General features: G+C 33.1%; 4 protein-coding genes and 1 pseudogene across 6 annotated transcripts; 2 read left to right on the top strand and 3 right to left on the bottom strand.

The window, feature by feature from the left end:
- The first annotated feature begins 242 nt into the window (after nucleotides 1-242).
- Nucleotides 243-1250, top strand: LOC133699887 (uncharacterized). Its single transcript, XM_062123394.1, has one exon. The coding sequence runs from the start codon at nucleotides 746-748 to the stop codon at nucleotides 1160-1162; it is 417 nt and encodes a 138-aa protein (XP_061979378.1). The 5' UTR covers nucleotides 243-745; the 3' UTR covers nucleotides 1163-1250.
- Nucleotides 1251-1518: 268 nt separating this feature from the next.
- LOC133699886 (geranylgeranyl diphosphate reductase, chloroplastic-like) lies at nucleotides 1519-3586 on the bottom strand. Its single transcript, XM_062123393.1, has one exon. It carries the CDS (start codon nucleotides 3500-3502, stop codon nucleotides 2147-2149), a length of 1356 nt encoding a protein of 451 aa, XP_061979377.1. The 5' UTR covers nucleotides 3503-3586; the 3' UTR covers nucleotides 1519-2146.
- Nucleotides 3587-8049: 4463 nt separating this feature from the next.
- Nucleotides 8050-9149, top strand: LOC133699376 (uncharacterized; annotated as a pseudogene).
- A 1335-nt stretch (nucleotides 9150-10484) lies between these two features.
- On the bottom strand, nucleotides 10485-12872 carry LOC133698444 (non-specific lipid transfer protein GPI-anchored 2-like). Its single transcript, XM_062121364.1, has 3 exons — nucleotides 12114-12872; nucleotides 10879-10944; nucleotides 10485-10724 (listed from the first exon to the last, which is right to left on the bottom strand). The coding sequence occupies exons 1-3, from the start codon at nucleotides 12565-12567 to the stop codon at nucleotides 10594-10596; spliced, it is 651 nt and encodes a 216-aa protein (XP_061977348.1). The 5' UTR covers nucleotides 12568-12872; the 3' UTR covers nucleotides 10485-10593.
- Nucleotides 12873-19196: 6324 nt separating this feature from the next.
- Nucleotides 19197-25640, bottom strand: LOC133698811 (putative disease resistance RPP13-like protein 1). Of its 3 annotated transcripts, none has more exons than XM_062121887.1 (5): nucleotides 20981-25640; nucleotides 20485-20624; nucleotides 20232-20400; nucleotides 20070-20153; nucleotides 19197-19853 (listed from the first exon to the last, which is right to left on the bottom strand). In XM_062121887.1, exons 1-2 carry the CDS (start codon nucleotides 25391-25393, stop codon nucleotides 20619-20621), a joined length of 4419 nt encoding a protein of 1472 aa, XP_061977871.1. In that variant the 5' UTR covers nucleotides 25394-25640; the 3' UTR covers nucleotides 19197-19853; nucleotides 20070-20153; nucleotides 20232-20400; nucleotides 20485-20618. The 3 variants fall into 3 exon arrangements, with proteins under 3 accessions (XP_061977871.1, XP_061977872.1, XP_061977870.1); XM_062121888.1 differs by having other exon boundaries at nucleotides 20232-20387; XM_062121886.1 differs by having other exon boundaries at nucleotides 20232-20624.
- Between the last annotated feature and the right edge of the window lie 104 nt (nucleotides 25641-25744).

Raw genomic sequence — 25744 nt, 5'->3', positions numbered from 1 at the left:
CCCAGAAAATGAAGAGGCTTCAAGCTCCAGAATCATAGGAACATGATGCTGTTAAGAAAAGTCTTGGTTTCTTACAGACATCGCAGGGTGTTTGTTCAAATGATGCTGTTAAGATTTTGAGAAATGGTTCAACATTAGAATTGAAAACTCTTCTTGCATGTACAATGGTTATGGTTCAATGCCTGAATTTCTGAAGTTCCATTATCATTTGCTTATGTCTGATTCTTTTATTGCAGGGGATACTTATCTGGCTATGTTTCTTGTCTCCAAGCATGCCAGATTACTGTTGGTACTGATACTGACTCGGCGGGTTCAAGCTGAAGAATAGAAGGATCAGTGGCGGGAAATTTAAAGGGAACAAACTCGAGCCATAATTTCAAGCTGGGTCAAAAAAGACGCGGCTGTGAAAATGGTTTGTTTTGGAGGTGAAACCATCGTTGATAGGAGTCGCCTAACAGAATTAGAGTTCTACATCAGCTGTAAGTTTATAGTTTATAGGAGACTAGAGGTTTGCAAGAATTATGACTGTGTTAAAGTTAGAATTCTGCAGTAACAAGTCAATGTTAGAGTTTTATTCTTATTAGGAGATGGTTATTTGATTAATTTCTTCACGTTGTTAGATGATGTTAAGAAGTCTTTGCCTAGTATGATTTGTAAAGGCTATTTAAAGCCATCTTGATTATTCAGAATACATAGAAAACTTCTAGAGATTTGTTCAAAATTGAGAGATCATACTTGTGTAAACATGAGTAGAATAGGAACTCTTGAGGAGGATTTGGTGGAATTAGTGAGGAAAGTGGAAAGTATGATTGTTCTGAAACGAAGGGAGATTGATAGAAAGGCACAGATGGCGCAAAAAATTGAGAATTTAATGGTGGAGTTGACCCTTGAGAAGGAAAAGAACTTCAAGTTAAAGATGGAATTGGAGACTGTCAGAGAAGGAACTGTTGAGAAGGGTTTAGCGGAATTAAAGGGGCAAGTGGAGAGCATGAATGTTCTGTTACGAAGGGAGGCTGATGGAAAGGCACAGATGGTGCAAAAAATTGAGAATCTGATGGAGGAGATGATCCTTGAGAAGGAAAAGAACTTCAAGTTAAAGATGATATTGGAGACTATCAACTTCGTGTCTTCTGGTGCGACTACTGCTGCTTCAATTGTTTAAGTTTTTCTTACAATGATATTAAGTACTGAATGTGTTGAGAATGGATATTTCTTGAGTTTTTAGGAAAATAAATATTTTTCTTACTTAATTTTATTTTTCTTAAGTTTTCTTGTTTGATGCTTCTGCTACTGAACTCCTTGCATAGCAGTTCCTTTTACTTCCAGGCACCTTGCTCTTCGTTTTTCCAGATGAATTACATTCTTGCTTATCACTGTAATCATAGCATCAAGTGTTTGATGTAATTGAATTTTCAATAATTAAACACTTACAAATAACTTGTTTTTTACGTAATTACTTGTATACTTCTCGTAATTGAAAGTAACGCGTGATCGGCCATGCAACTTGAGAAGATATCAGGATCATAAACTCCTCTTTCCAACAATAAAAATAAAATAAAAACCTCTAAGCACAATTAATAATGATGCATTCAAGTTGGAAGTTTGGAGGAAATTACTCGCAGAATACCAGCTGTTCGACCACTCCTGCAACTTTCCAAGGCATTTATTTAGCATACGCCCTTCTACATCCACCCTCTCCAACTTCCACAACCTTCCTCCTCATCTTTCTGAGAAAAAGACGATCGATGATTCTCTTGAATACAACAGCGATGAAACCCAATTTTGGCTTTGAACCAATCTTCGTATCCATTCCAAAGTACAATGAAATCATTAGCTAGCAACATCCAGCTCCCGGTTGTCTTCTAGTTGGAAGGTTGAAGGAAATTATATGTGGAACGTACAGATTTTTGCTATAGCTACTTCAAATTTCCAAAAGAACATTGGGAAGGAGGCTTGCTACATCCACTCTCCCTTCCTCCTCCTCCCCTGCAAAAAAAAATGAAAAATGGCCTGCATGAACACAACATTGATCAAGTACATCTTCGCTTAACAAAGCTTCACATACATCCCAAAGGGTTTATGGCGGCTTGTCACTTATCATACAACAGAGAACTTGCCCTAAAACAAGAAGAGCAAAACTCTTAGCTTACAGCTTCAAAGCCTCCATCTCCCTTCCTAAAACCTTACATCTCATCAAACTCCCAAAAGTATTCAAAACCAATTTCACATCACCCCATCTATCTCCAGTAGCCAACTTTTTATACAAGTAACTATCAAATGTCATCCTCTGCACATACTCATCCCCACATAACTCCACCAAGGCTTCTCTACCCACATTACTCCCATAAAACACTTTTTGCAACAGATCCAAAAACCTAAATGTATTCACATACTTCCTGTCCCATTCTCTCAAGTACTCCCTCTTCAAGTCCTCCTCACTAATCATTTTCTCCCCTCCTTCCGAAGCCTTCACAATAGCCTCCCCACACATTCTCCCTGATTTCGCCGCAAAATATATCCCTTCTCCTGAACACTTGGTCACATACCCCGCTGCATCCCCTACAAGCGCCACACGTCCACGCACGCGCCTCGGGCGTGGGTGCTCGGGGATCGGGTGCGCCTCCACTTTAATCACTTTCCCACCCTTAATCTTCTCCCTGACCCTCTCCCTAATCCCTCTTTGATACACCTTAATATTCTGCCTCGCACACACCGTACCTGTCCCCACCGCCACGTGGTCACATTTTGGAAACACCCACGCATAAAAATCAGGCGACACGTCATTCCCGACATACATTTCCGCGAGATCTTGATAATACTCCATTTTCTCATCCGGCAATTTGATTCTCTCCTGGAACGCAATGGCACAACTGTAGTTCCCAGCATCAATAATCTTCGCTACCCTGCTATTGGCTCCATCAGCACCAACAATCAAATCAACGGCTAACGATTGTTTACGATTATTAATCGTGTGGTGGATAACATAGGGTTTGGAAGAAAAAAAATCAGGCACCTCAATATCCGTTACGAGGCCAGTGATAAAATGAGCACCGTTGGATTGAGCGCGAGATCGGAGAAAAGAATCCAGTACTTCGCGGCGCAACATGGGGATAAACTCGTGAGACTTTAAAGTCCTGGAACCGAAATCAACGGTCAGATTCGAAGGAGAGATGATCTTCATGCGAGTGACATGTCGGTCCACGAGGTGAAGAGGGATGGAAAACTCGTCGATCATACAGAGAGGGATAGCCCCACCGCATGGCTTAGCTGTGGAAGGGCTGCGTTCGAAGAGGAAAGTTTCCACTCCGCCTGCTGCTAATGCTTCTGCGGCGGAGGAACCAGCTGGACCACCGCCTATCACGGCGGCGCGGAGTTTGCGGCCGGAGATGGAGGTGGCGGCGATGGTTAGGTTGTGGGGTTTTGGTTTTTGGTGGGGTTTTAGGGTTTTGAGAGGTGGGGTTGGAGCGAAAAGAAGGTTGTGTGTTAGTGTTAATGCAGCCATAGTGCTGGGGGGTTCAGTGATGGGTGTGAGGAGATTTAAAGAAGAGTGATTAATGATAATGGCAGTTTGGATGGTAATGGAGTTGGATTTAGTGGAGAGAATCATTTTGATTATTTAAAATTTTAAATCTGTTTGATTCTTTTTATGTCATTGTTTTTTTATAATTTTTTATTCATTTTTGTTAAATAGGACCAAACATCCTCTGTTTCTTTAACGGATACTCTCTGGTTTTAAATAAATTTTTGTATTTGAAAATTTTTTTAAGGTTATTAATTTGAATTTTAAATAAAATTTAAATCATAAAGATAAAAATAAATTAAAGAGAGATTTTTTATTTTCTATAGTAATTTTAAATAAAAAATTTAGTTTAAAAATACTTCTCTTTTGTTTTTCTCAAAAATCCCAGAACTTCTCTTTACCATTTTTTTTAACAAAAACTTTGATTTTTTGGATGAAAAAATTGGACACTGCCTAATGAATTTACTGAATTAAAAAAATATAAAAAATAAAAACATATTGTTTTTTGTTTTAAATTATATTTTTAATATTTTTAAATTATTTGATATAGTAACATTAAAACAAAAATTAAAAAATAAAGATATATATATATATATATAATTTTAATATATATTTTAAAAAAAAACCTTTATCACTGCTACAAACAGTTAAAAAGTAAATGGGCTAAGAGCGTGTTTAGCAGTGTAGTTGCGAATGTTTTTTAAATAATTTTTTGTGTCAAAATATATGTCAATGATGTTTTTTTATTTTTTAAAAATTATTTTTAATATCAACACATCAAAAAAATTTAAAATATATAAATCATATTAAATTTTAATAAAAAAAATTTAAAATTTTTTAGAAATACAACCACAGCCCCATTTCCAAACGGGATCTAAATGGAATCTTAATGGTATCATTGGTCAGGATGCAATAACTGGAGGAAACTTTATGGTCATTACTGGTGGTATGAAACTTTAGTGATGTCTACTTTTCCCGGGGTTAATTTTATAGGATACTGAAATTAAAATGATTATGTTATTGTTTATTTTTAATCAATGGAGGTATCTGAATTATGTGCACCTCGAAAAATATTATAGATCTTAATCAAGTTAATAGTTATATAGGTATTAAGTAGTTTTAAAATTTATAAAATTTAAATTAGTAATTTTTAAAAAACAAACTTAAAATCTCTGACTAATTAAATTATACCTTTCAATATTAAAGTTGTTGTTTGGAAATGTAGTTAAAAAATAATTTTTTATATTTTTATATTATTTGATGTGTTAATATAAAAATAATTTTTAAAAAAATAAAAAAAAATTATTTTAATATATATCTAAATAAAAAATACTTTATACTAAAGTTGTTATCTCATTTCTAAACGCACTTACTGCCCTTGCAATTGTTGCTGGATTTGCAGCTGTTGCAACTATTGCTGTTGCTGCATCAAATTGGAGGTGAAAAATATAATTGATAGATTGTTACTTGCAAGCTATTAATGCTACTATAATCCTAGTTCATGCATGTTAATATTATATATTGTCTTTATCGTACCATGCATCATGATTTATTATAAAATAATATATGGGTTTTATTTTTACATTTACAAAAAGAAAAGTTTTTAAACAAAAATAAACGAATTCTAACTTAAGAGTAAAATGATCAACACAATTGTTTCAACTCCACAAGTATTAGTATAATTGAATTTAATTTTGAGATTTAATATTTTATTTTAAACAAAAAAATTATAAAAAGTTATCAATTGAATTCAAATCATATTGAATTTAATTTAATTTTATATACGATTTGATTCTAAATAAACAGTTACTGATCTTGAATATAATTATTAAACTTGAATTGAGATCTAACCATACCAAGTCAAATAATTATATCCCAAATCATTTTTAAAAGCTAAAAGAGAAGTTGACCTTGGAAAGAACCAATTGTTTTTAGAGGTGTTAATTATAAAATATTTTGATACATTTAAAATGAAAAATATTTTTGAAAAAAATCATGTATCCAATATCAAACATATAATAATGGTGTAAATCTAGTCCTACTCAACAAGTTAATATGGTAGATTTTTTTATCTGAGACCTAGCCCTGGTCAGGTTTTATATTAAACTAGATAACAATTGATTAGTTAAAACCCGACTAACTTGATGGGTCAACTTGCAACTTGATCGATCCGGTCAAAACTCAAGTGAGAATTAGTTTGGTTGTTTCTTAAAAAAATTCAATATGACTTTGTTTTAATTTTTTAAAAAAATTCATTAATAAAATTGTTCAAATCTAGACACTTTATGTATTGTGGAAGTAATATCTCGTTTAGTACAATACATAACATGTATTGAGCTACCAATTGCACTAACATATTCAATTTGAACAATTAATCTATCAGTATTTTCTGTTAACTTAAAGAAAACATCAAAAGGAGTATTTACTTCTTTGATATTCAAACGATTCTTTATTAGTATAATAAGATTGACACAGAACAAAACTCTCCACTATGTTTTTATTTTTATTTTGATATCCACAATTGTATCTACATCATTTAAGTTTTTCATTTTGAATTTTGAAGGTTAGATATTTCTTCGTATCATTAACATCATTTATGTTAGTAAATAATAAGTATGTCATCCACGTAAAGATATATTATAAAATTACACAATCAAATTTCTCATGTCATTGCTTAGGTGTTTGTTTTAATCCATATAGAGTTTTAATTAATTTATAGACTTTACGCTCGTTTTCTAATAGAGCAAAACCTTTTGGTTGTTTCATATAGACCTTTTTATTTAATTCATTATAAGAAAAGTTATTTTAACATTTATTTGATGTACATATAAATTATAGATTGATGATAAAGTCAACAATATTTTTATAAATGTTATATGAGTCATTGGAGCATGTTTATCAAAACTGTCTATTCATTCATTAATTTTGTTTAAGTTCTTTGGCTACTAACTTTATTTTAAAAATTTGAATTGATCTATCACTATTATATTTTTTTTTGAAAACCCATTTATATCCAATTGCATTGGAACCTAGAGGCACATCAATAATAATCCATATATTTTCATATAAGAATGAGTCAATCTTATCATTAATTGTCTTTTTCTAAAATAAATGACAATCCAAATTTCCAAAAGATAAGAACTTGATGAATATAAATCAAAAATAATAGAAGGAAATAAAATTATATGATCTTCCAGGAATTCAAAAGAAAATTAATAGATAAATATAGAGTTTTTAACGTTACCTATTTAAAAAGAGGTTAAAGAGAATATCTTTGAAATAGAAATTATAAATAGTTTTGTTAGGTTGAAGAATTTCTTTTCAATCAAATTAAAATTTATAATGGGAGAAAATGTGAGATGTTTTGTAGTTTTTTCATGTTGACATGTTGAGATTGAAGAAATTTTTTAATAATTTTTATTTATTATTGTTTTGTTGCTAAGGATTTGGCTAGTGGAGAAGATTGAGAGACTATTTGAACTGTGTTCAATAAAATTTTGATTTTTTTAAAAAATTATTTTTTTATTGTTTTATATTTTTTAAATGTACTAATATTAAAAATAATTTTTAAAAATTAAAAAAAATATTATTTTAATAAAATTTTAAATAAAAAATATTTTGAAAAAAATTGATAGTATTTGTAGATCGGAAAAAAGTGTTGTCGCTAGAGTCCTTTTAAGCCTTTATCAGTTCGACTTTCCCGTAAGCCCAATACTCTGATGCAAGTTTCGGCCTCATTTTGTTCATTTAAGAGAGAAAGGATCTCAATCCATTTAGAATTTATTATTTGTTTATCACTTTAACTCTAGTTTTTAAAATTATTTTTCATTTCAAATATATTAAATTAATATTTTTTATATGTTTCTATACAAATAAAAAAATCAAAAAAAGTTATTTTAATGAATGTATAATTATACATTACATTACCAAACACACACTTACTTGTATCAATATATTAATCATTTTATTAATTATCATGAATTGTAATTTAGTAAAATTCTTTGGTAAGAACAACTAATGGTGCATGTAGAACACATAAGTTTTTCATATTAAATCTTTAAAAATATTAAATCTTAATTATTATAGATACTAGACACTATTGTAAATTAGACCATTAAATGGGTGTTTAGGAGGGATATAAATTATTTTTTAAAATGTTTTTACTTGGAAATGTATTAAAATAATAATTTTTTTTAAAAAAATATTTTTGACATCAAAATGATCCAAAAATACCTAAAAAATTAATTTAAAATTTTTTTTGAAAAGCACGGTTAAAGCGTATCGGAATGCGGTCCAAACCGCATTCTAAAAAATTTTGATTTTTTTAACTTAAAATTAATATTTTTTAATATTTTTAGATTATTTTAATGCACCGATATTAAAAATGATTTTTAAAAAATAAAAAAATATATTATTTTAATATATTTATAAGTAAAATATATTTTTAAAAATAACGAAAATCATACTCCTAGATTTTTCCTCCGCTTAATCAACTCTCTCTCACAAATTCCTGATCTCCCCCTCCAACGATGTCAGAAGATAGCTCCTCATCTGAAGAAACCAATAATAGCCCTACCACATCCATATCACAAGACACGTTCACCACTGAGACCACCACCATCACAGCCTTCAATGTCCCCCCCGAGACCTCTCCCTCCTCCTCTAGTACTCATTTAACCATTCAATCCCTTTCTTCCATTCTAACCACAATGCCTCCTCCTCTCCTTTCCTCTCAAGATCAAGACCCTGCCTTCTCCCTCCTCCACGACCCTGATATCTCCTCTCAAGTCTCATCCCTCCTCCGTCTCCCCGACTCCGGTGCAGGTGACAACAGTCTCTGCCGTTGGTTCTATGACACCTTCCAATCCTCAGAGCCCCATCTCCAGCTTGTCGTCTTACGTTTCCTTACTATCATTGCTGGCCTTTATCTATCCCGCGTTGCCCTAAAAAAACCCTTGGCTGGTTTTGAGGCAGTTTTGTTAGCCCTTTATGCGCACGAAACCACCTCACGAGCAGGCCATGCTATGAATGTTAACGTGCCTGATTTATCATATTCAAGTATATATCATGAAACAAAAGAGCCTACAAAGGATAATAAGGCTGCAGAATTAAACCTAGCTGTGATATCTCCAAGTTTGGAGCCTCATGGGACGGTGAGATCAACAAAAAGGGCAAGAATTGTCGGGGTTGCATTAGAGTTATATTATAGTAAGATCTCTCTGATAGTCTGATGCCCGTGGGGTCTAAGATTGATTGTTTTGAATTTTTTAAGGTTTGGTCTGGTCAAGATGATGATGCGAGTAAAGACTGTGAGACTCAGGATGATCAAGAAAGTGTTGGCAAAGAGAGTGTTACAAAGGAAGGGAGGGTTCCTTTGCCATGGGAGATCTTGCAACCTGTTTTGAGGATATTAGGGCATTGCCTTTTGGGTCCTAAAAAAGACAAAGAATTGATTGGGGCAGCTTGTGCAGCATGTAGAAGTTTGCATTCAAGGTCTTTGCATGATATCAATCCTCAGGCAATTTTAGCTACTAGGAGCCTTCTTAGGCTTAGTGAGAAGACCTTGGATCCAAAGAATATTAATGTTGATCATACTGGGATACCAATGAATAATGTTATCGCGCTCTAAGATTGAGTTATTAATCCTTTTCTTTTCTTTTTATCCCGCTGTTATTTCTATTCTTCAATTGTGATTTTCCTCCGTTGCAGCTGCTCCTGGACTGTATGCACGCTGGTTCTGAATCTTCTGATCATCTGATGTGTCTCGTCAGATACTGCTGCTGCGCTTCATCCCTGTTTCTGATCATATTTACTTTGTGTTCTGCTGGATCTCACTCATCTCTGCTTAGATTGATTTCTCCATAGTCATTTTAGCTTTACTGAACTTTCCCTGTTGTATATGCTAGGTTCCAGTCTTTCTTCATTCTTAATCTCCAGTCCATTGAAAAATTAGTCCTTCACCATATTGCTTCAAACTTGTTTTGCTCTAGTAGAGTATTTGTCTTACATTAAAATTTCCCGAGTCGCCAACTCAACCAATTTTGCTTCCGGGTAACCCAATACAATAGGAGTACATTTGGATATCTATGGATACTCATCGGACACTTCAATTATACTTGAACATCTGATTAGTTAAGGGCAATCCTCCAAGTAATTCCCAGATCCTCAATGGTAGTCAATCTTCTCAATTTTGCTCCTGAATTGTTATATATTTCTCAATTGGATATCTTTTGTTTACAATCTTCCTTTTTCTGACCGAAGATGTCGTGTTTTCCTTTTTATTGCATAATTTATGTAATTTAGAGATAAAATATTAACATGCATAGACTTTGTGAGCACAATTGAAAAACTAATAATCATGGGGTCCTTTTAAGAATGTATAGATAGTTGGGGGACTAATATAGCTCCCATTTGTTAATTTTCTGTGCCAAGACCTGTGTCCAAAGCATAGCCCAGCCCAACCGCTCAAGATCCGATTCCTAACAAATAGCCCAAGTTCTCGATTCTCGTGTCCTGTTTGAGGGTCCAACGTGATTTTTTTTTACTTCACTTTTGTTTTATTTTTTAAAAATCTTTTCCTTCTTTAGATTGTTTGTCCATAGCAGATTGACATGTGAGTGCAAATGATGACATGAAAGTGTTAGAACTAATGAAAATACTTGGACTAACCATGATTATTATTGATATATTCGACAAAAAAAACCTTTAGGTTATTAGCTTATGAGTCAACCCTCAGTTTTATTACATCAAATTTTTTTTTTCAACTTCAAACCCAATCTAAACCAATATTTATAATATAGATTCATGAGCTTTTTAAATCAATCTATTGACCAGGTTATAATTATAGTATATATAAGTTGATTTGTATCAGGTTATTTTTTTCTATATTTTATTTTTATGTCGATTTAGATATTATAGGTCGGAAATTAAAAGTGGATAGGTGAATTTTTTTTAATGAAATAAATTCAATAAATCCCACACTTTATTTTGCTAATAGACATGCAAGATCTCATGGTTACAGTATTTAATAAAATGGCGAGACTTAAATGAACAGCTACAAGTGAGGAAAAAACTCAGAACAATGTTGAAAGAATTGAAATTGCTAAGCCACCAAAGACGGCGAAAGCTGAGCCTGCAGTGCTTGAAGCAGCGCCATTTTCTCCAGCTGATGGGCTTGCCGCTAATCCTCCCGGGGACTCAGCAGCTGTAATTTTAAAATCCATTAATTTCAACAATTATTAGACTAATAATATTCAAAATCATCAACAGTGAAAAACAAGAACTTGGCTAAGAAAATCATACAAAATCATAGTTGGAAAAAAGAGAGAGAGAGAGAGAGAGAGAGAGAGGCGCAGTACCTGGGACTGGAGGTCGTAAGCCTGTTGATGGACCGCTTGCAGGAGCAGCTACTGGGAATCCCGCAACTATACAACAGTTGATTTATATGTTATTGGTTAATTATTATTATTTTTTTAAAAAAAGAAGAGATTCGACAGTAAATTATATTATTAAAAACTGAATTAGATTAAACAAGTTTAACTTAATTTTAATTTTTTTAAAATCAATCCACGGGATAGATATAGTACAGATGGACGTATATTCATAAATATATTTAAAAACAAGAGGAAGATCTACCACGTGATTGGTTGAGAGTAACAGAGAATCTTGGTGCGGGTCATAAATGACAGAAACTGGCAGCTCGCTTTCCCGTGATCACGCCACATGGCATTGATGTAGCGGCGGTAAAGATAATATTTTTTTATTTTTTTATTTATTTTAATACGAGTGTACTAAAATAATTTAAAAATATATAATAATTTTAAAAAAAAACTTGTCTTTCTACTTTCTAGAATGTGGTGTCACGGGAAAACAAACACGGACTAAATAGCTGAATGTGTTTTGTTCTTTGATCGAAAATCGGTTTACATGTTATTAGTAGAAAAAAAGGAAAAAAAAAGAGTTTTTTATTATTATTTAAACTCTCCATGCAGTTTCATGAATGTAAGAAAATAATGTAAATTATTGGATTTTAATTTGGAAATAATTAGTTTTTGTTACAAAGACATGAATTTGTTAAATAATTAAAGCTGGATTTGATTTATTTCATCTAATAAATAAAATACTAGCCCTGTAAAGAAAAAAAATCTAGAGCAAGAAAAGCAAAGGAATGACAGGTGCGTGTTTCATGTTAAAAATAATTTTTTAAAAATAATATTTTGATATATTTTAAAATAAAATATTATACTTTTGAATAAATAATAGTAAAAAAGGTAATAGTTTGAAATTTTTAAGAGAAAAAAAGATTTGACTAAGCTATGATACATTTGTTAAGGTATTTAACACTTAATTTACTTAAATTTTCAATTTCAATAATTATTTGAGCTTTGAAAATATTATTATTGTATTTAAATATTCGGTATTATATAGAATGCTTAAAACATTGGTGTAATGTCAACTCTTTTTCTTTTTTATTTTTCATGTATGGAAAACTGTCCCTTTTCCATTAATCTTATGGTAATTAAAGGAAAAAAAAAACAAGAAATTAAGGAGTTCTCCTAGATTATATAAGCAGTTGATTATATTATTTAATTACCTGAGCACAAGGAGACTGAAGGAGCATTAGCGATCTTGCAAACTGCAGGAAGTTTAACAGCTCTACCGAAATCAATTGAGAGCCCAAATTGCTTAGCAACATCACCACTAAGCAACTGACACAAACATAAAGCATTGCTATCTATCAACGCAGCAATCTCAGGACAGCAATTCTTGGCAGGAACGGTCAAGTTACTTCCTGTTGTTACATAATCCAAGCAATCAGACGCATTCGCCACTGCTGTTATACAATCATTACCAGGGATTGGTCCAGATGCTGCCGGACCAAGACCTGAAACAGGTGCAGGTGCTTCCACGGGAGCCGGGGCGGCCGGACCAAGACCTGAAACAGGTGCAGGTGCTTCCGCCGGGGCCGGGGCTGCTGCCGTGTTTGCTGGCACTGTTGAAATGAGGGCTAGGGTCAGAATTATGGTGGCGATGCCTAGTTTCGACATCTTTCTTCCTTCCCTTTTCTTATGAGGACACAAGCAAGTATTATGCTGTTAATTCTGTGAAGGAAAGTAGGTTTAGAAGGTTATATATGGAGATCAGATAGCAACACTACTCGCCAGCCGAAATCAATAAATACACAACTACCACCAAAGTTCTAAGAATTGTTTTGTCTACAGATGCCTTCCACTTTCTAACCGTCTATGGTGTGAAAGTTAAGGCTTTTAAACTTCTGGAAGCCCTCAAAGATGGAGACACGAGCTTAACAGAGGTTGATAGCTGAGGTTTGAATCTCTGACTTTTTATTGAGGCGATATATCTTATACAGCTAGCCTTGTTACCTTAGAATATTAAATTTTAACATCAAATATATATTTAGCCAAAATTGTTAAACCCTATCCTGCCTCGGGGTTAAAAAAAAAGAGTCACTCAGGATTGACTCGGTTGTTTTTTGCTGCTTAAATCGTGATATGATAATATTACTTAAACTTTTTTTTTAAATCTTCAAAATAATAAAATAATATTATTTTAAATTAATTGTTCATTTAAATCTTAAATCAAGTCATGAGTAAAGTTTGATTTAGATAATGTTTGATATTATGATAAAAATTATTTTTCAAAATGTTTTTTGTTTGAAAATATATTAAAAAAATATTTTTTTAAAAAATTATTTTTACTATTAACATATCAAAATATAAACTAAAACACCAAAAAAAAAACTTAATTTGTAAGAAAAAATAAAAATAAAAAACATGGCTAAGCCACTCAAAGAAGCAATGCCTTAATAACTTTGATATATGGGGTTAGGATGCTTTGAAAGTGGATGTGAAAGTAAAAATAAAATAAAATGTAATGGATATAAAGGTCAAAGTGTTGTTTATACTATGTGAACGTAAGAGAAGTGTGAGAATATAGAGAGTGCATTGGATATATGTTCAAAGGAGTCAGTACTATACATCTGTAATTGTGAGCGATAAACCCTTTTTTTTTTTTGTTAATTTCATTTTTTATTTATTTAATTTTTATTATTTTTAATTTTTAATTTTATTTCTTATTTGTTAAAGTTTTATTTGTTTTCAATTTCATCTTGTAATCAAAGTTTATAATTTTTTTTTATTTGGTCCTCATTCTTTTAATTTTTTTTTGTAAAAGTTGTTTTTTCAATTTAACCCTTAGTAAAAGATTTTTATTTATCCTCTAATTTTATTTTATTTTATTTTATTTTCACCCTTATTCTTTTAATTATAATTTTTTTTAGATCATTTTGTTTCATCGACTTTTTTTTTATTCCATCCTTCAACATTTTATTTATTAGAAATTGGACTTCACAATTTTTTTTATTTATGATGCTACAATCTAATAATCCAGATCACGATCTTGAAAAGTTAATGCAATTCAACAATTTTTATAGTTTTTTTTTATGATTTCATCATTCTATATTATTTTTTAAAAAAATAATTAGTTTTGTGGTTATCTTCAATTTATTTTCTATCGATTTATCTCAATCTCATAACCTAGACCACAAGTTTTGCAGATCTTATTTTAATATAGATTTTCTTTTTTAAATTATCTTGTGTGTATTTAATTTTTTAAGATATTATTGTGATTTATTTATATATTGTTTTGTTTTATATAGATGAATTTTATTTTTAAAAATTAAAAATATTTATTTTTAGATGATATTTCTAATACCTTGCATAGTATTTTTTTTTATTCAATTTAATTTCATGTATGTGTCTATTTTAATATTTTTTATTGATTTTAATAAACAAATTCAATAAACACAACCAGTTAAATATTTTATATTACAAGATCAAATATTTTAATCTATATCTATCTCTTAATTTCTCTAATTTTACTTTTAGTTATTGTTAATGACTTATTTATTTATCTATAAAAATAGTTATCAATTTATTTAATTAAATACGTTCATAAACCTTTTGATTTATACTATGAATTTTTTATATAAAATAACCCTTCAAAATTGTTTGTATAACTAATTGTTTTTTTTTAAAAAACAACTTATAACAATATACGAGTCAAATAAGTAGTATTTAATAGATGGTGTGAAAAGAAAATATTTCAAGATATTTCTCATTTACTCAAAGTACTGGAGTGGTGGGTTTCGTAATTACGAGGTCCATCTTACATGAAACCTAACGAGGGAACTCTATAGTTCACATCACTCATTAATTTAAAGCATTGGATACTTACAGTTGTTAAGAGAAAAATAGAACTATTTTCCTCTTATTTAATTTTCATCAATTCTGGTCATTATAGTTTTGAATCCAGCCCGACCCGGCGAGTCAACCTAGAACTCGGCCGACTCGGGATTGGAGCCGGGTTGAAAAAAAATAGGAAAATAAAAAATCCAGTATGATTCGACTGGTTGACCTTGCGACCTGGTCAAAAATCCGGTTGCAACCCGTTGACTTTTTATTTTTTTTACTAAAATAATATCGTTTTGATTTAATAAAAAAGAATTGACTCGGACAACCCGGTCAAAACCTGAGATCCAGACCTTGAACCAGACCAAGTCTATGCTGGTAATTAAGAAAAGTGGTAATTTATAAATATTTTATAATTTCTTCCATTCAACGCTATCGGCTTTGTGCTGGAAATGGGTAGCGTTTTGCACAACAATTAATTTTCTAAATTTAAAGGTTTTATAAACAAAAATTTACTTTAAATTAACCAAATATTTTTCTCAACTACTAAATTAAATTTAGACAACGACACTATTACTACTATAAATGCTTTATTACCTCACCAATAAATGATTTTGCCTCGAACACTAAAAGCAACAGATAACTAACAATTTGGCTAGTTTGTTTTTAAATTTAAGGGTATACGATAATAAATAAATAAATAAAATCACTCTCCTCCCAGAGGAAAGAAACGTTATGGTGGTTAGGGGAACTTATTAGGAATCAGCAGAAGTAGCTCTGCACTGATTATTGTATGGTATCCTATGTAGGACAGCAAGCAAGAAAAAGAACTATAGAGAACTAACGAATATTTAAAAAAAATGAAAATTAAGTGTCAAGGATGGATTAAATTATGATTAGGGAAGATATGATTAGGGATCGCGAGGCTCAAGTGTCAAGGATGGATTAAATTATGATTAGGGATCGAGAGGCTCAAGTGTCAAGGATGGATTAAATTAACGAATATTTTTAAAAAATAAAAATTAAGAAGGGGATGGCTAGTGTTAATTTTTAAGGGTATGATACGAAAACATGCCTAAATTTGAAGACCATAATGAATTTAACTTTTTTAAGTGACGCACTCTCTAGGGGGTGTTTGGCATTGAAGGTGGACATGTTTGTTTTCATCAAGATTTGATTTTTTAATGCTTTAAATTAATTAATTTTTAATATTTTTATTATTATTTTGATGTGCTGATGTTAAAATTAAATTTTAAAAAATAAAAAAATATTATTTTAATATATTTTCAGGAGAAAAACAATCTATATCATACTTCCAAACACTCTTGGTGTTTGGTGCTGAGATTGAATCGTAGCTTTGAAATTTTTTCTTCTTCAAATTTTTTATATGTTTTTCATCATTTTAATGTTTTAATATTAAATATATATTTTAAAAAAAAGTAAAAAAATATTATCTTAATATATTTTTAATTTATCATAAAGTAAAAGGCATGGGTGACACCATACTAATAGAAAATTGGATAATAATTTACTGAAGCTAAATTCTATTAGTATTTTTAATTACTGATAAATTTATTAACAAAATTATATCATTAAAAAATAACTCATTAGGGTTTTTTATTATTATAGATATTTTCGTAAAAGCTCAATGGTATAAGACCTTGTTTAGTTGTGCGGGAGAAGATGACTTTGATTTTAATAAGATTTTAGAGCCACTAAAAGTTTGCATGGTCGTTAATTTTAGGACTCGTGGAATTAGTTGAGGTACACGCAAGTTAGTCCAAACACCCACGTTAATCTAAAAAAAATATAGCACAAATGCATAGGATAGGCAACATGCAATGTTCATCACACGTGGGTTAAAAATAAATAAATTATATATATGTTTTTCTCACCGATAAATAATCAAATGTTTAAACAACTATAAATATGTGTCATATATTTCACATAGAATTTTTAATGAACTATTTTATGTGATTAGACAATAATAAAGTACAATTCTCAGGGGGGGGGGGGGAATGAAAAAAGTCATCTTATTTGAAAGGAAACTCTGAATAATTTCATAAATTGCTATAAGGTATAATCAACAGAAGTTTTTTTTAATTATTATTTTTGGAAGCCTACAAGTTGAAAGAATAATCGAAAACACCTATAAAAAAACATGACAAAAAAAATAAAAAAAATATACATATCATTATATCAATGAAATATATACAAGTAAATTACATTTTAAAATCATGATCTAGAAATTTATTCGTATAATATATTTTTTCAATGTTTAGCATCACTTGTGCTTATACATGCAAAGCATAAATGTAAATTAATAAGTTATATTATGAACGACAAGTGCAAATTTGAGTCTATAGTTTTTAAATCTAATCTAATAGTTGATTCAGTATCGAGATTACTGGGTTATTCGTATAGTATATTTTTTGCAATGTTTAGCATCACTTGTGCTGGTACATGCAAAGCATAAATGCAGATTAATAAGTTATATTATGAATGAGAAGTGCAAAGTTGAGTCCATAGTTTTTAAACTCAGTCTAATAGTTTTGATATGGTATCTAAATTATCTAGTCATCCCAAATCAAATTTTATTTAAAAAACAATATTATTTTTTTTAAATAATATTTTTTAATTAAAAAAATAATTAATGAGTTGCAATTTTTTTTTAATTAAATCTTGTTAAGTAATTAGATTAACTCAAATTCTTTATCAGACCACTTAAACATCTTTTTTTGTATTTTTTTTTAACTCAGGTTAATCTGAGTGTGGTTTACCCTGGTATTAACGGGTGAGTTTACGAATGTTAGAGAATAATATAAATCATATCCCGTGACCTCACCTAAAAGCTTAAGTTATTGGGTTGAGATGGTTCTTTGACATGGTATCAGAGCCTTGATGACTAAGCGGTCACGAGTTCGAATCTCACCATCCCTATTTATTTGATAAAAATTAAGCACAAGGTAATGTGGGCTTGTGCAAGTTTGAAGCCCAAAAGGCTTTCACTTGAGGGGGTGTGTTAGAGAATAATATAAATCATATCATGGAACTTCACCTAAAAACTTAAGTTATTGGGTTGAGATGGTTCTTTGACAACGAATTATTAAATCTGCCAAAAAAGTTAACACAAGGATTTCCCGTGACCATGAAAAAAAAAATTCAATAACTTTTGATGCCATCATGACTACAATTAATAATTTAAACTCTCCAATTGGTCACATGTGGTGGTGTAAATATACCTGCAAGTAAAGATTGGATGGGATATTTGGAAGAGATCAAGTATAACATCTTTTTCAACAATAGAATATTGGGATAAAATTTAAACACCCTTTTCGTAACCAATGATCAAAGAACTGGAAAACACTTTATTAAATGAATACAACCTGCAGGTAGATCTGCACAAACCATGCCTAATATTGCCAAGCTTTCCAGGCCACACATGAACTCTGAAGTCACGAGGAACAGAAAGCCTCTTTAAATTGCTCGTGATCAGAGACCATCTTCTTCATAAGAAAATCATTTACTTTTACTTTAAATTTTCTAGGTTAACTTAACATCTTGAGAATCTCTCGTGTATAAATTTTTTTTTTAAAAAATTATATGGTTACTAATATGATGATTACTAAAGATTTACATAATTATTAACTTTAAAGTCCGTAGAATTAATCGAAGTACGCGCAACCTGGTCTAGAATAATAATAAAAAATCTGTTAAAATCTATTTGATAATATAATGGAATTGTTTTAGTAAAATTATGTTTAGAGACTCTTGCTTGGTTTTTCATATAATTTTCGATGATTTTGATATTTTTATTATCTAGGAAACCAAAATAACTCCGGTAGAGCAAACTTTTCAGCTTAAATATATTCTGAGAAATATTTTAAAATACATTAATTCCAGCTGCATTAGAAAATAGAACAGCAGAATAGCAACAAGAGAGAATGATAACCATGAAAAAGCATCCAATGATACGACGACGACGACGCTCACAAGAATGCTGTCCACAAGATCTTGCAATGAGTAATGGTGGTTGCAAAATGTGTTCTGTCGTTGGAAGTTGATAGCCTTGAAGAATGATGCTTGTGAAATAATTATTTTTTAATTTATTTTTTAGATGAGAGATTTTTTTGTTTAAAACTTGTATATAATATTATTTTATATTATTAATTAGGTTGATAAAATTTAAATTTATAACCCTTAAATTATCAAGAGTTTAATATTATATAAAAAATTAAACAAATTTAATAACTTGAACTTTTAAATAAATTCTTACAATATAATTTATATATATATATATATGTATGTATATATTTTTTTGTATTAATATGGATATCCGGGCCAGTTTATGCGTATTTCGACTAATCATATAGATCTTAAAGTTAATAATCATGTAAATCTCCAGTAATTTTAAAGTGTAGGAGACTTCATAATAATTTTAAAAAATAAATCTAAAATCTAAATAATTAAATTAAATTCTTTGGAATTTATTATCATTAAATATTAAGGTTACGTAAATTAGAACGCTCTAAATCTGTAAAAACACCGATTACATTTTCACGTGTTGATGTGCAATTCTGCGGTCGGTCTGTCTTCTCCGCTGGCAGCAAGCCGGATGTGACTGGCTATTAATGGCGTGCAATTTCTTGGTACGGTGGGTTCTTGGTTCCACCGGTTCCAGTTGAATTAGACCACAAATTAATAAATCATGAGTGGATCCACCGGTTCTAGTTGAGTTTAATTAGCATATAGCCTTGCCTTGCCTTGGATCATCCAAGGCACAAGATGATGGCCTAAGTAGTAAAAGATGATTTTGGGTTTGTTCTTTCTGGTAGAACTTCTTCAAGCATAGCCCCTTGGATTTAGGCCCATTCATAAAAATCCATATTGGGCTTTATTCGGATCCAACAAAAAAAAGAGGTGGCCACCACAATTCCATACCGACCCAATAGCCAGAGCCCAGATACTCATCGCTTGGAAACTAAATCCTTGAATACAACATCTATGACAGGACATGATTGCTAGCAGAATTTTGAATTCCATGAAAAATGCAAATAACAAGCACAGGAAATAAGGGCATGAAGCCTCTTGGAGTTGCAATAATCTCAGAACTTGCGGGCAACCTGTATAAAAGAAAGAAAAATTAAGGTCAAATCGGACATCGGAGACGTTTATAATCCAAATCTTCAGTAATGCATAGTGCTTCAACACCATCACCACCAACAATTTCATAGCCCCCCCTTTTCTCCAAATTCAGGCAACGTAAGAATGCGTTCCAACTATCTTACAAGCCATGAAAAATTAATGAAATGAAGACGAAGACAACTCTACTTCTTTACCTGATTTATACCAGATCAAGGTTGTCTTTGCTGTCAGCTGCTTGCCAGTTCTGTAAAACTCCTGCCTCCAAGGCAGATACAAACCTGCAAGTGTCAACAGATTAGATACCCCGAACTCAGGGTGTACCTACAAATAAAACATAACAACTTCAAAGTCTGTACCATTTAACTCCATGAAATCTCTGACTTGAGTTTCATTTTCGGGGATTTATCCTGGTATCTGTTGTACGTGTGCATGGAAAATTCAATGGCAAGGCTTGGATTCGCATGTCTACCTTGTTAAACTCACATCTATATCCAGTTACCTTCCACAGGGTACTGGAGAAACAGACTATTTCCCAAGATTACGATTTGTTTTCTGGCAAGGCTAAGGTTATGAAATTCAGTTGAGATCAATTGTTGATAAGGAACCAACCTTTTTTCAATAATTATTTCCTTGAAGGTCAAATATGAAGGCCCTTCAACGAGAAATGAGACAAAGAGAAACATAAACACCTTGCACCACCTACTAATTCATTTAGCCAGCCTCTGAAGCAGCTTGTGATTTGATCATAACTGCAAGTAGAAAAGCAAAATGATAGATACAAATTTCAGGTATAAAATATTAGTTGTTCTGAAAGTATCCTATTTGCAGAAAAGAAATAAAAATCAAGATGAAAACATTAACTTGCTCTAATTATCTTCACAATCTTTCAATAGAAAGGAAATGTTGAAATTTAAATATTGAAGAACTGATGAAAGTCTAGCCAAAAGTTTTTTTTTTTTAAATTACTGGCAAGAACAAAAAAGAAATAAAATAGGACAGCAAAAAAGTAAATCATTGCAGAAACAAAATTTGGCTATATTTAAGAAAAGTCTTCAGTAGGAAGTTAAAGCCAACGATGCTTCAGTTTTCAGATAGATAAATATACCTGGGTGGCTGGGTCAGAGACTACTTTTTCGTCTATATTAATGTAAGGAATGTGCCTTATCTTGAGCCATTCTTTTACTCTTCCCTTTATCTGTCGAACTAAGAGGGGACATGCTTGAATACGTAGTTCCAAAAGTGAGGAAGGCAAGCCCTTCTCTGGAAATGATGTGAGCTTGGGGCAGTCACTGATGCTTACGTCTTCAAGAGAGGAGAGATTTTGAAAGCCGCTGTCGGATAGGCACTCAAGATTCGGAAAATCTTTAATGCTTAGTCTGCTTAGAGTAGAAGGCAACCTCACTCCCATGTCAGATGGAAAGGATTTATGAGAGCATCCACCTTGAATGATGAGGGTTCTAAGAGCGGAGAGTTTGTGCATGCCCCAGTTAAACAGTAGCTCACAGATCTTAAGATCTATGGTAGCAAGATATGTTAGGCTAGTAGGAAAACCCTCTTCTGGAAAGGATACAATGTCTGGACAGTAGTAAATTGACAGTTCTTCAAGAGACATGAGGTTGTGCATATGATCAGGGATAGCCTTGAGTCCATCACATTTGATGATGAAGAGCCTTCTTAGGTTTATGGGCAACCCCTCAGCTGCAAAGGAAACAAGAGCTGGACAGTACCATATTGAAATTTCACGAAGATGGCATAATTTATGTAGGCCTTCGGGCAAAGATCTAAGGTCAAAGCAGAACCATATTGAAATATGTTCAAGGGACATGTTATCCTGAAACCTGTCCGGCATTGATTCCAAATTTTCACACCACTCAATAGCGAAGTGTTTAAGCCCTGCCGGTAGTTTGTCTCTGGATGATAAGGATTTGAGCTTTGAACATGAACGAACCTGGAGGTACTTAAGAGCTGAAGGCAACTCACCTATGGAAGTGAGAGAGTTGCACATTTCAACATACAAGTACTCAAGAAGAGATGAGTTGTTCCCGCTGCAACTGGTATTCTCATCAGATTTCTTTGACGAGGATCCCTCCCCATCATCCAGTAAGCATAACAGATTCTTGCAACATCTTATCTCCAACTTTTTTACAGTTCGAGATAGCTGGATTCTTCCAAAGGAAATTAAAGACTCGCAATTGTCAATGTGCAACTGCTCAAGACACATGATATTGTAAGTCACTGCAGCAGGTAAGGGGGTTAAAGCGTTGCAGTCAACAATCTCAATGATTCTCACTGTGGAGGGCAAACCAGCCTCGGGAAACGAAAGGAGTCTCGGACATTCTCGAATTTTCAGCTCTTTTAGGGACACTAGGCTGTGAACCCATTGTGGTAACTTCTTGAGGCTCTCGCATGTACTTAATGTCAAAGATTCAAGCTTGCAGTTAGCCAGCTGCTGTTGCATATATACAGCTACTTCTCCTTCCATCAAAGAAACAACTTGGGGACAGTTTCTAACCACCAACTTAGTAAGGGAAGTGAGCTGTTTTGCCAATGCCACTCCATTTTCGTACAAAGATGCCAATTCCATGCAATTAGCAACCTCCAATTCCTGTACTTCTGCCAATGGTTGGATGAATACTTCTGTTAGGCAAGTGAGCTTTGAAATGTTGGAAATTGTCATGGAGTTGAGAGATCTGAGATAAACGCCACCTTCGTACACCACTTCTTTGCAGCCATTGATTACCATTTTGCACAGCTTCGGAAGACTATGAATTGATACTACCAACTGCTCGCATTCATCAATCACAAGTTTTTCTAGTGATGGAACACTTGGAGGTAATTTTTTGCACAGATTGGGACAGCTTGTAACAGACAGCTCATTCAAGAGAGGGAATTCGTCAGAACCAACCCCACAAGGAATCCATTCCTCCCATTCCTGCATGTTCTTGAAAAGTAAAGTCTCTAAAACTGGAAAAGGCTTTGAGCAACCTTGTCCATAAAATTCAGGACCTACTTTTTTTACTGCAGTTAAACTTACTATGCTGAGATTTTTTAAAGAAGGCAGCAGCCCAAGAGGTGGCAAGGAAGTGCATTTTGTACAGTTCTCTAACCTGAGGAGAAACATGCTGGAGAATGATGGATTTCCTACCCAGGTTGGAAATGTTAGGCCAGCATAGCAGTTGATGGTGAGTTCTTTGACTTTTCCGTGAGGTCTAAGATCATCGAGCACATCTTTGTCAACCTTCTCATTTCGTGAATTATCTGTTCTGGGACCCCATTCCAGCAACAAAACTTCAAGGTTATTTATATCTTCTATGTTGGCCTCCATTGCTTCCCGAGCATCAATCACATTCTCCAAGCCTGTAATACAAAGCGTTCCTCGAAGAGATTTCAAATTCACCAAGGAACTCAACCTAGAGCCCTTATCTTTGCCCATGACAAAATTGGAAAGTGTCTGCAGATTTGTCAGCTTTTCAATTCCCATTGGCATCGCTTTGATTGAACTTGCACTTGTGATATCAAGATGCCGGAGGTTGATGAGACTCCCCAGTTTTGAAGGCAGCCCTTCAAGAAGGCAACATCCTTTCAGCAACAAAGTCTGCAAGTTGTATAAAGAACATACTGATTGAGGTAATTTTCTGATTTTTGTGAAGGAAAGATTAAGAAACCTTAAATGTTTCAGATCTCCAATTGAATTTGGTAGCGTATCAATGCAGTAACCACTTAAAGACAGCACCCTCAGAAATTCTAATTCTGGCAACAAATCAAAAGGGACATGACTAGTTAAGTAGCCTGTATTATGACCTACAAGAAATGGCAGTGATAGGAAAGTTCGTAAACGTTTAGTAGTATGGAATACTTCAAACTTTCTGATACCATCCCAGCCACGGATATAGGAGGAGTGGCGAGCTCTCTTGGATACTTTGAACTGCTTGATGGCATTCAGATCATTACCCAATTGAAAACATGTGTCTCCCGCAGCCCACTGAGCCAGATCACTCACGAGATCATGCATCACAAATCGAGATTCATCACAGTTTGCTACTTGAAAAATTGACCTCGACACTAGATCACGAAAGTACTCCGCACCCAAATCTTCCATTTGCTTGTTCTGTTCTTGTTGTGGAACCAAACCTTCTGCCATCCATAGAAGGACAAGATCCTTCTCTTCAAATTCAAAATCCTTCGGAATTAGAGCAGAATATGTAAAACACCTCTTCAAATGTGAAGGGAGATGGTAGTAGCTCAATCTTAAAACAGGGAGAATGTCACTTTGGGAGTCTGACAAGTCCCATATGTTACTATTCAGTATGTCTTCCCACTCATCCTCCCTTTGCTTAGTGCGTAAGAGGCCACCAAGAGTTCTGGCTGCCAAAGGCAAACCCTTACACTTGGTAACGATTCTCTCACAAACTGATTGGAGGTTTGTTTGTGCGCCGAGATCTCTATTTTCGAATGCATGCTTCACAAACACAGACCAGCAATCTTGGTCTGATAGTGGCTTTAGGCAATGGTATTCAGTCGGTCCAACCATTAGTGCAACGTCTGCATCACGAGTGGTCAGAATTATCTTACTTCCTGGTGCTCCGGCTGCAAAGGGAGTTTTCAACGCTACCCAGAGACCATAATTCTTGTTCCATACATCATCTAAAACAAGAAGAAACTTCTTTCCGTCTAGCGCCTCCCTCAATTTGACCTGAACTTGATTGTACTCCTTGAAATCACAGGGATGCGAAGTGACTGATTCGAGAATCGCCTTTGATATTCTCATAACATCAAAGTCTTCCGACACACAAGCCCATGCTTTTGTACCGAACCATTCCTTGACCAATCCATCCTGAAACACATGCTGTGCAAGAGTTGTTTTGCCGATACCACCCATACCGACAATTGGAACGACATGAAAATTAGTATCACCGTGATTTGCCTCTTCTGTCAACAGCAAATCAATTACCTTCTTCTTATCTCCATCCCTGCCATAGATGACAGGTTCATTTGGGACAGAGGCACTAGGTGGTTTCTGCCATACATCAGTTGATGTCCTTCTACCTCCACTCATCTTTTCTAAACCAAGTTCAATTCTCTGCTTCGCCATTCCATCTAACCGGCTACTCACCTCTTTCATCTTTGACCTCATCTTGGGATTGAACTTAATAGCACTTGCACTGAATTTGGTAAATGATAAGGTAGTAGACACTATCCTCCGTACCTTGCTTGTGCTAGCCTCTTCTGCTGCCATCAACTCCCTTCGTAAAGATTCAGTAGCAAATTCATCAAGCAAGTCCTCCACATCATATGCCAAGTCTCTTAGATCATCCAGCCATATCTTCACAGCCTTTTCCGTCAGCTGCTTTTCTTCCGCGTCATCAAGTACCTCCTGGACCTTCAATAACATCCCTCTCCACTTGTCTGCCTTCTTCCAAATGCCCTCTCGACGTGCAAACTTCAAGAACTCAGGAGATGTCAATCTTGTAAACAGCATTCCAAGGAATGCAGCAAGAAAAATCTCACCAATTGCCATGTTTTTGCTCTCGCAGAGGAATCAATCAAAGATAGATGGGGAAAAGGTAAACAGAATGCTTGACAATAATAGCAATAATTGATTAGTGCAGGCAACCAAAGCAGTTGCAGCAAAGAAATTGAGATCGCAGGTGGTTCTCATTTCATTTGTCCAAGTCAAAACATTAAACTAGTTTGTTTGCAAGTTGCTCTTAATCTTATTATTTTTTGGCTCTCTTTTTTGTGTGAAAATGAAATCACAACGTCTATCAATAATATTCTCTAAAGTCAAATAAGCAAGGAGGGGCGATAAACATAACACATACCGATACTCCAATTAAAAAATAAAAATAAATGTCATTAGTCTTTTACT

Source organism: Populus nigra, chromosome 7, assembly GCF_951802175.1.
Source record: "Populus nigra chromosome 7, ddPopNigr1.1, whole genome shotgun sequence".
NCBI classification, from domain to species: domain Eukaryota; kingdom Viridiplantae; phylum Streptophyta; class Magnoliopsida; order Malpighiales; family Salicaceae; genus Populus; species Populus nigra.
The sequence above is the reverse complement of the archived record's forward strand: the minus strand, read 5'-3'. Positions and strand labels throughout refer to the sequence as shown.

Excerpts from the sequence above, each read along its gene's own strand:
- LOC133699887 (XM_062123394.1), top strand. The coding sequence starts at position 746 with ATGAGTAGAATAGGAACTCTTGAGGAGGATTTGGTGGAATTAGTGAGG.
- LOC133699886 (XM_062123393.1), bottom strand. The coding sequence starts at position 3,502 with ATGGCTGCATTAACACTAACACACAACCTTCTTTTCGCTCCAACCCCA.
- LOC133698444 (XM_062121364.1), bottom strand. The coding sequence starts at position 12,567 with ATGTCGAAACTAGGCATCGCCACCATAATTCTGACCCTAGCCCTCATT. Across the intron at positions 10,945-12,113 it reads TTCAGTCTCCTTGTGCTCAG|TTGCGGGATTCCCAGTAGCT; the intron begins GTAATTAAATAA and ends ACTGTTGTATAG. Across the intron at positions 10,725-10,878 it reads CTTACGACCTCCAGTCCCAG|CTGCTGAGTCCCCGGGAGGA; the intron begins GTACTGCGCCTC and ends TTAAAATTACAG.
- LOC133698811 (XM_062121886.1), bottom strand. The coding sequence starts at position 25,393 with ATGGCAATTGGTGAGATTTTTCTTGCTGCATTCCTTGGAATGCTGTTT.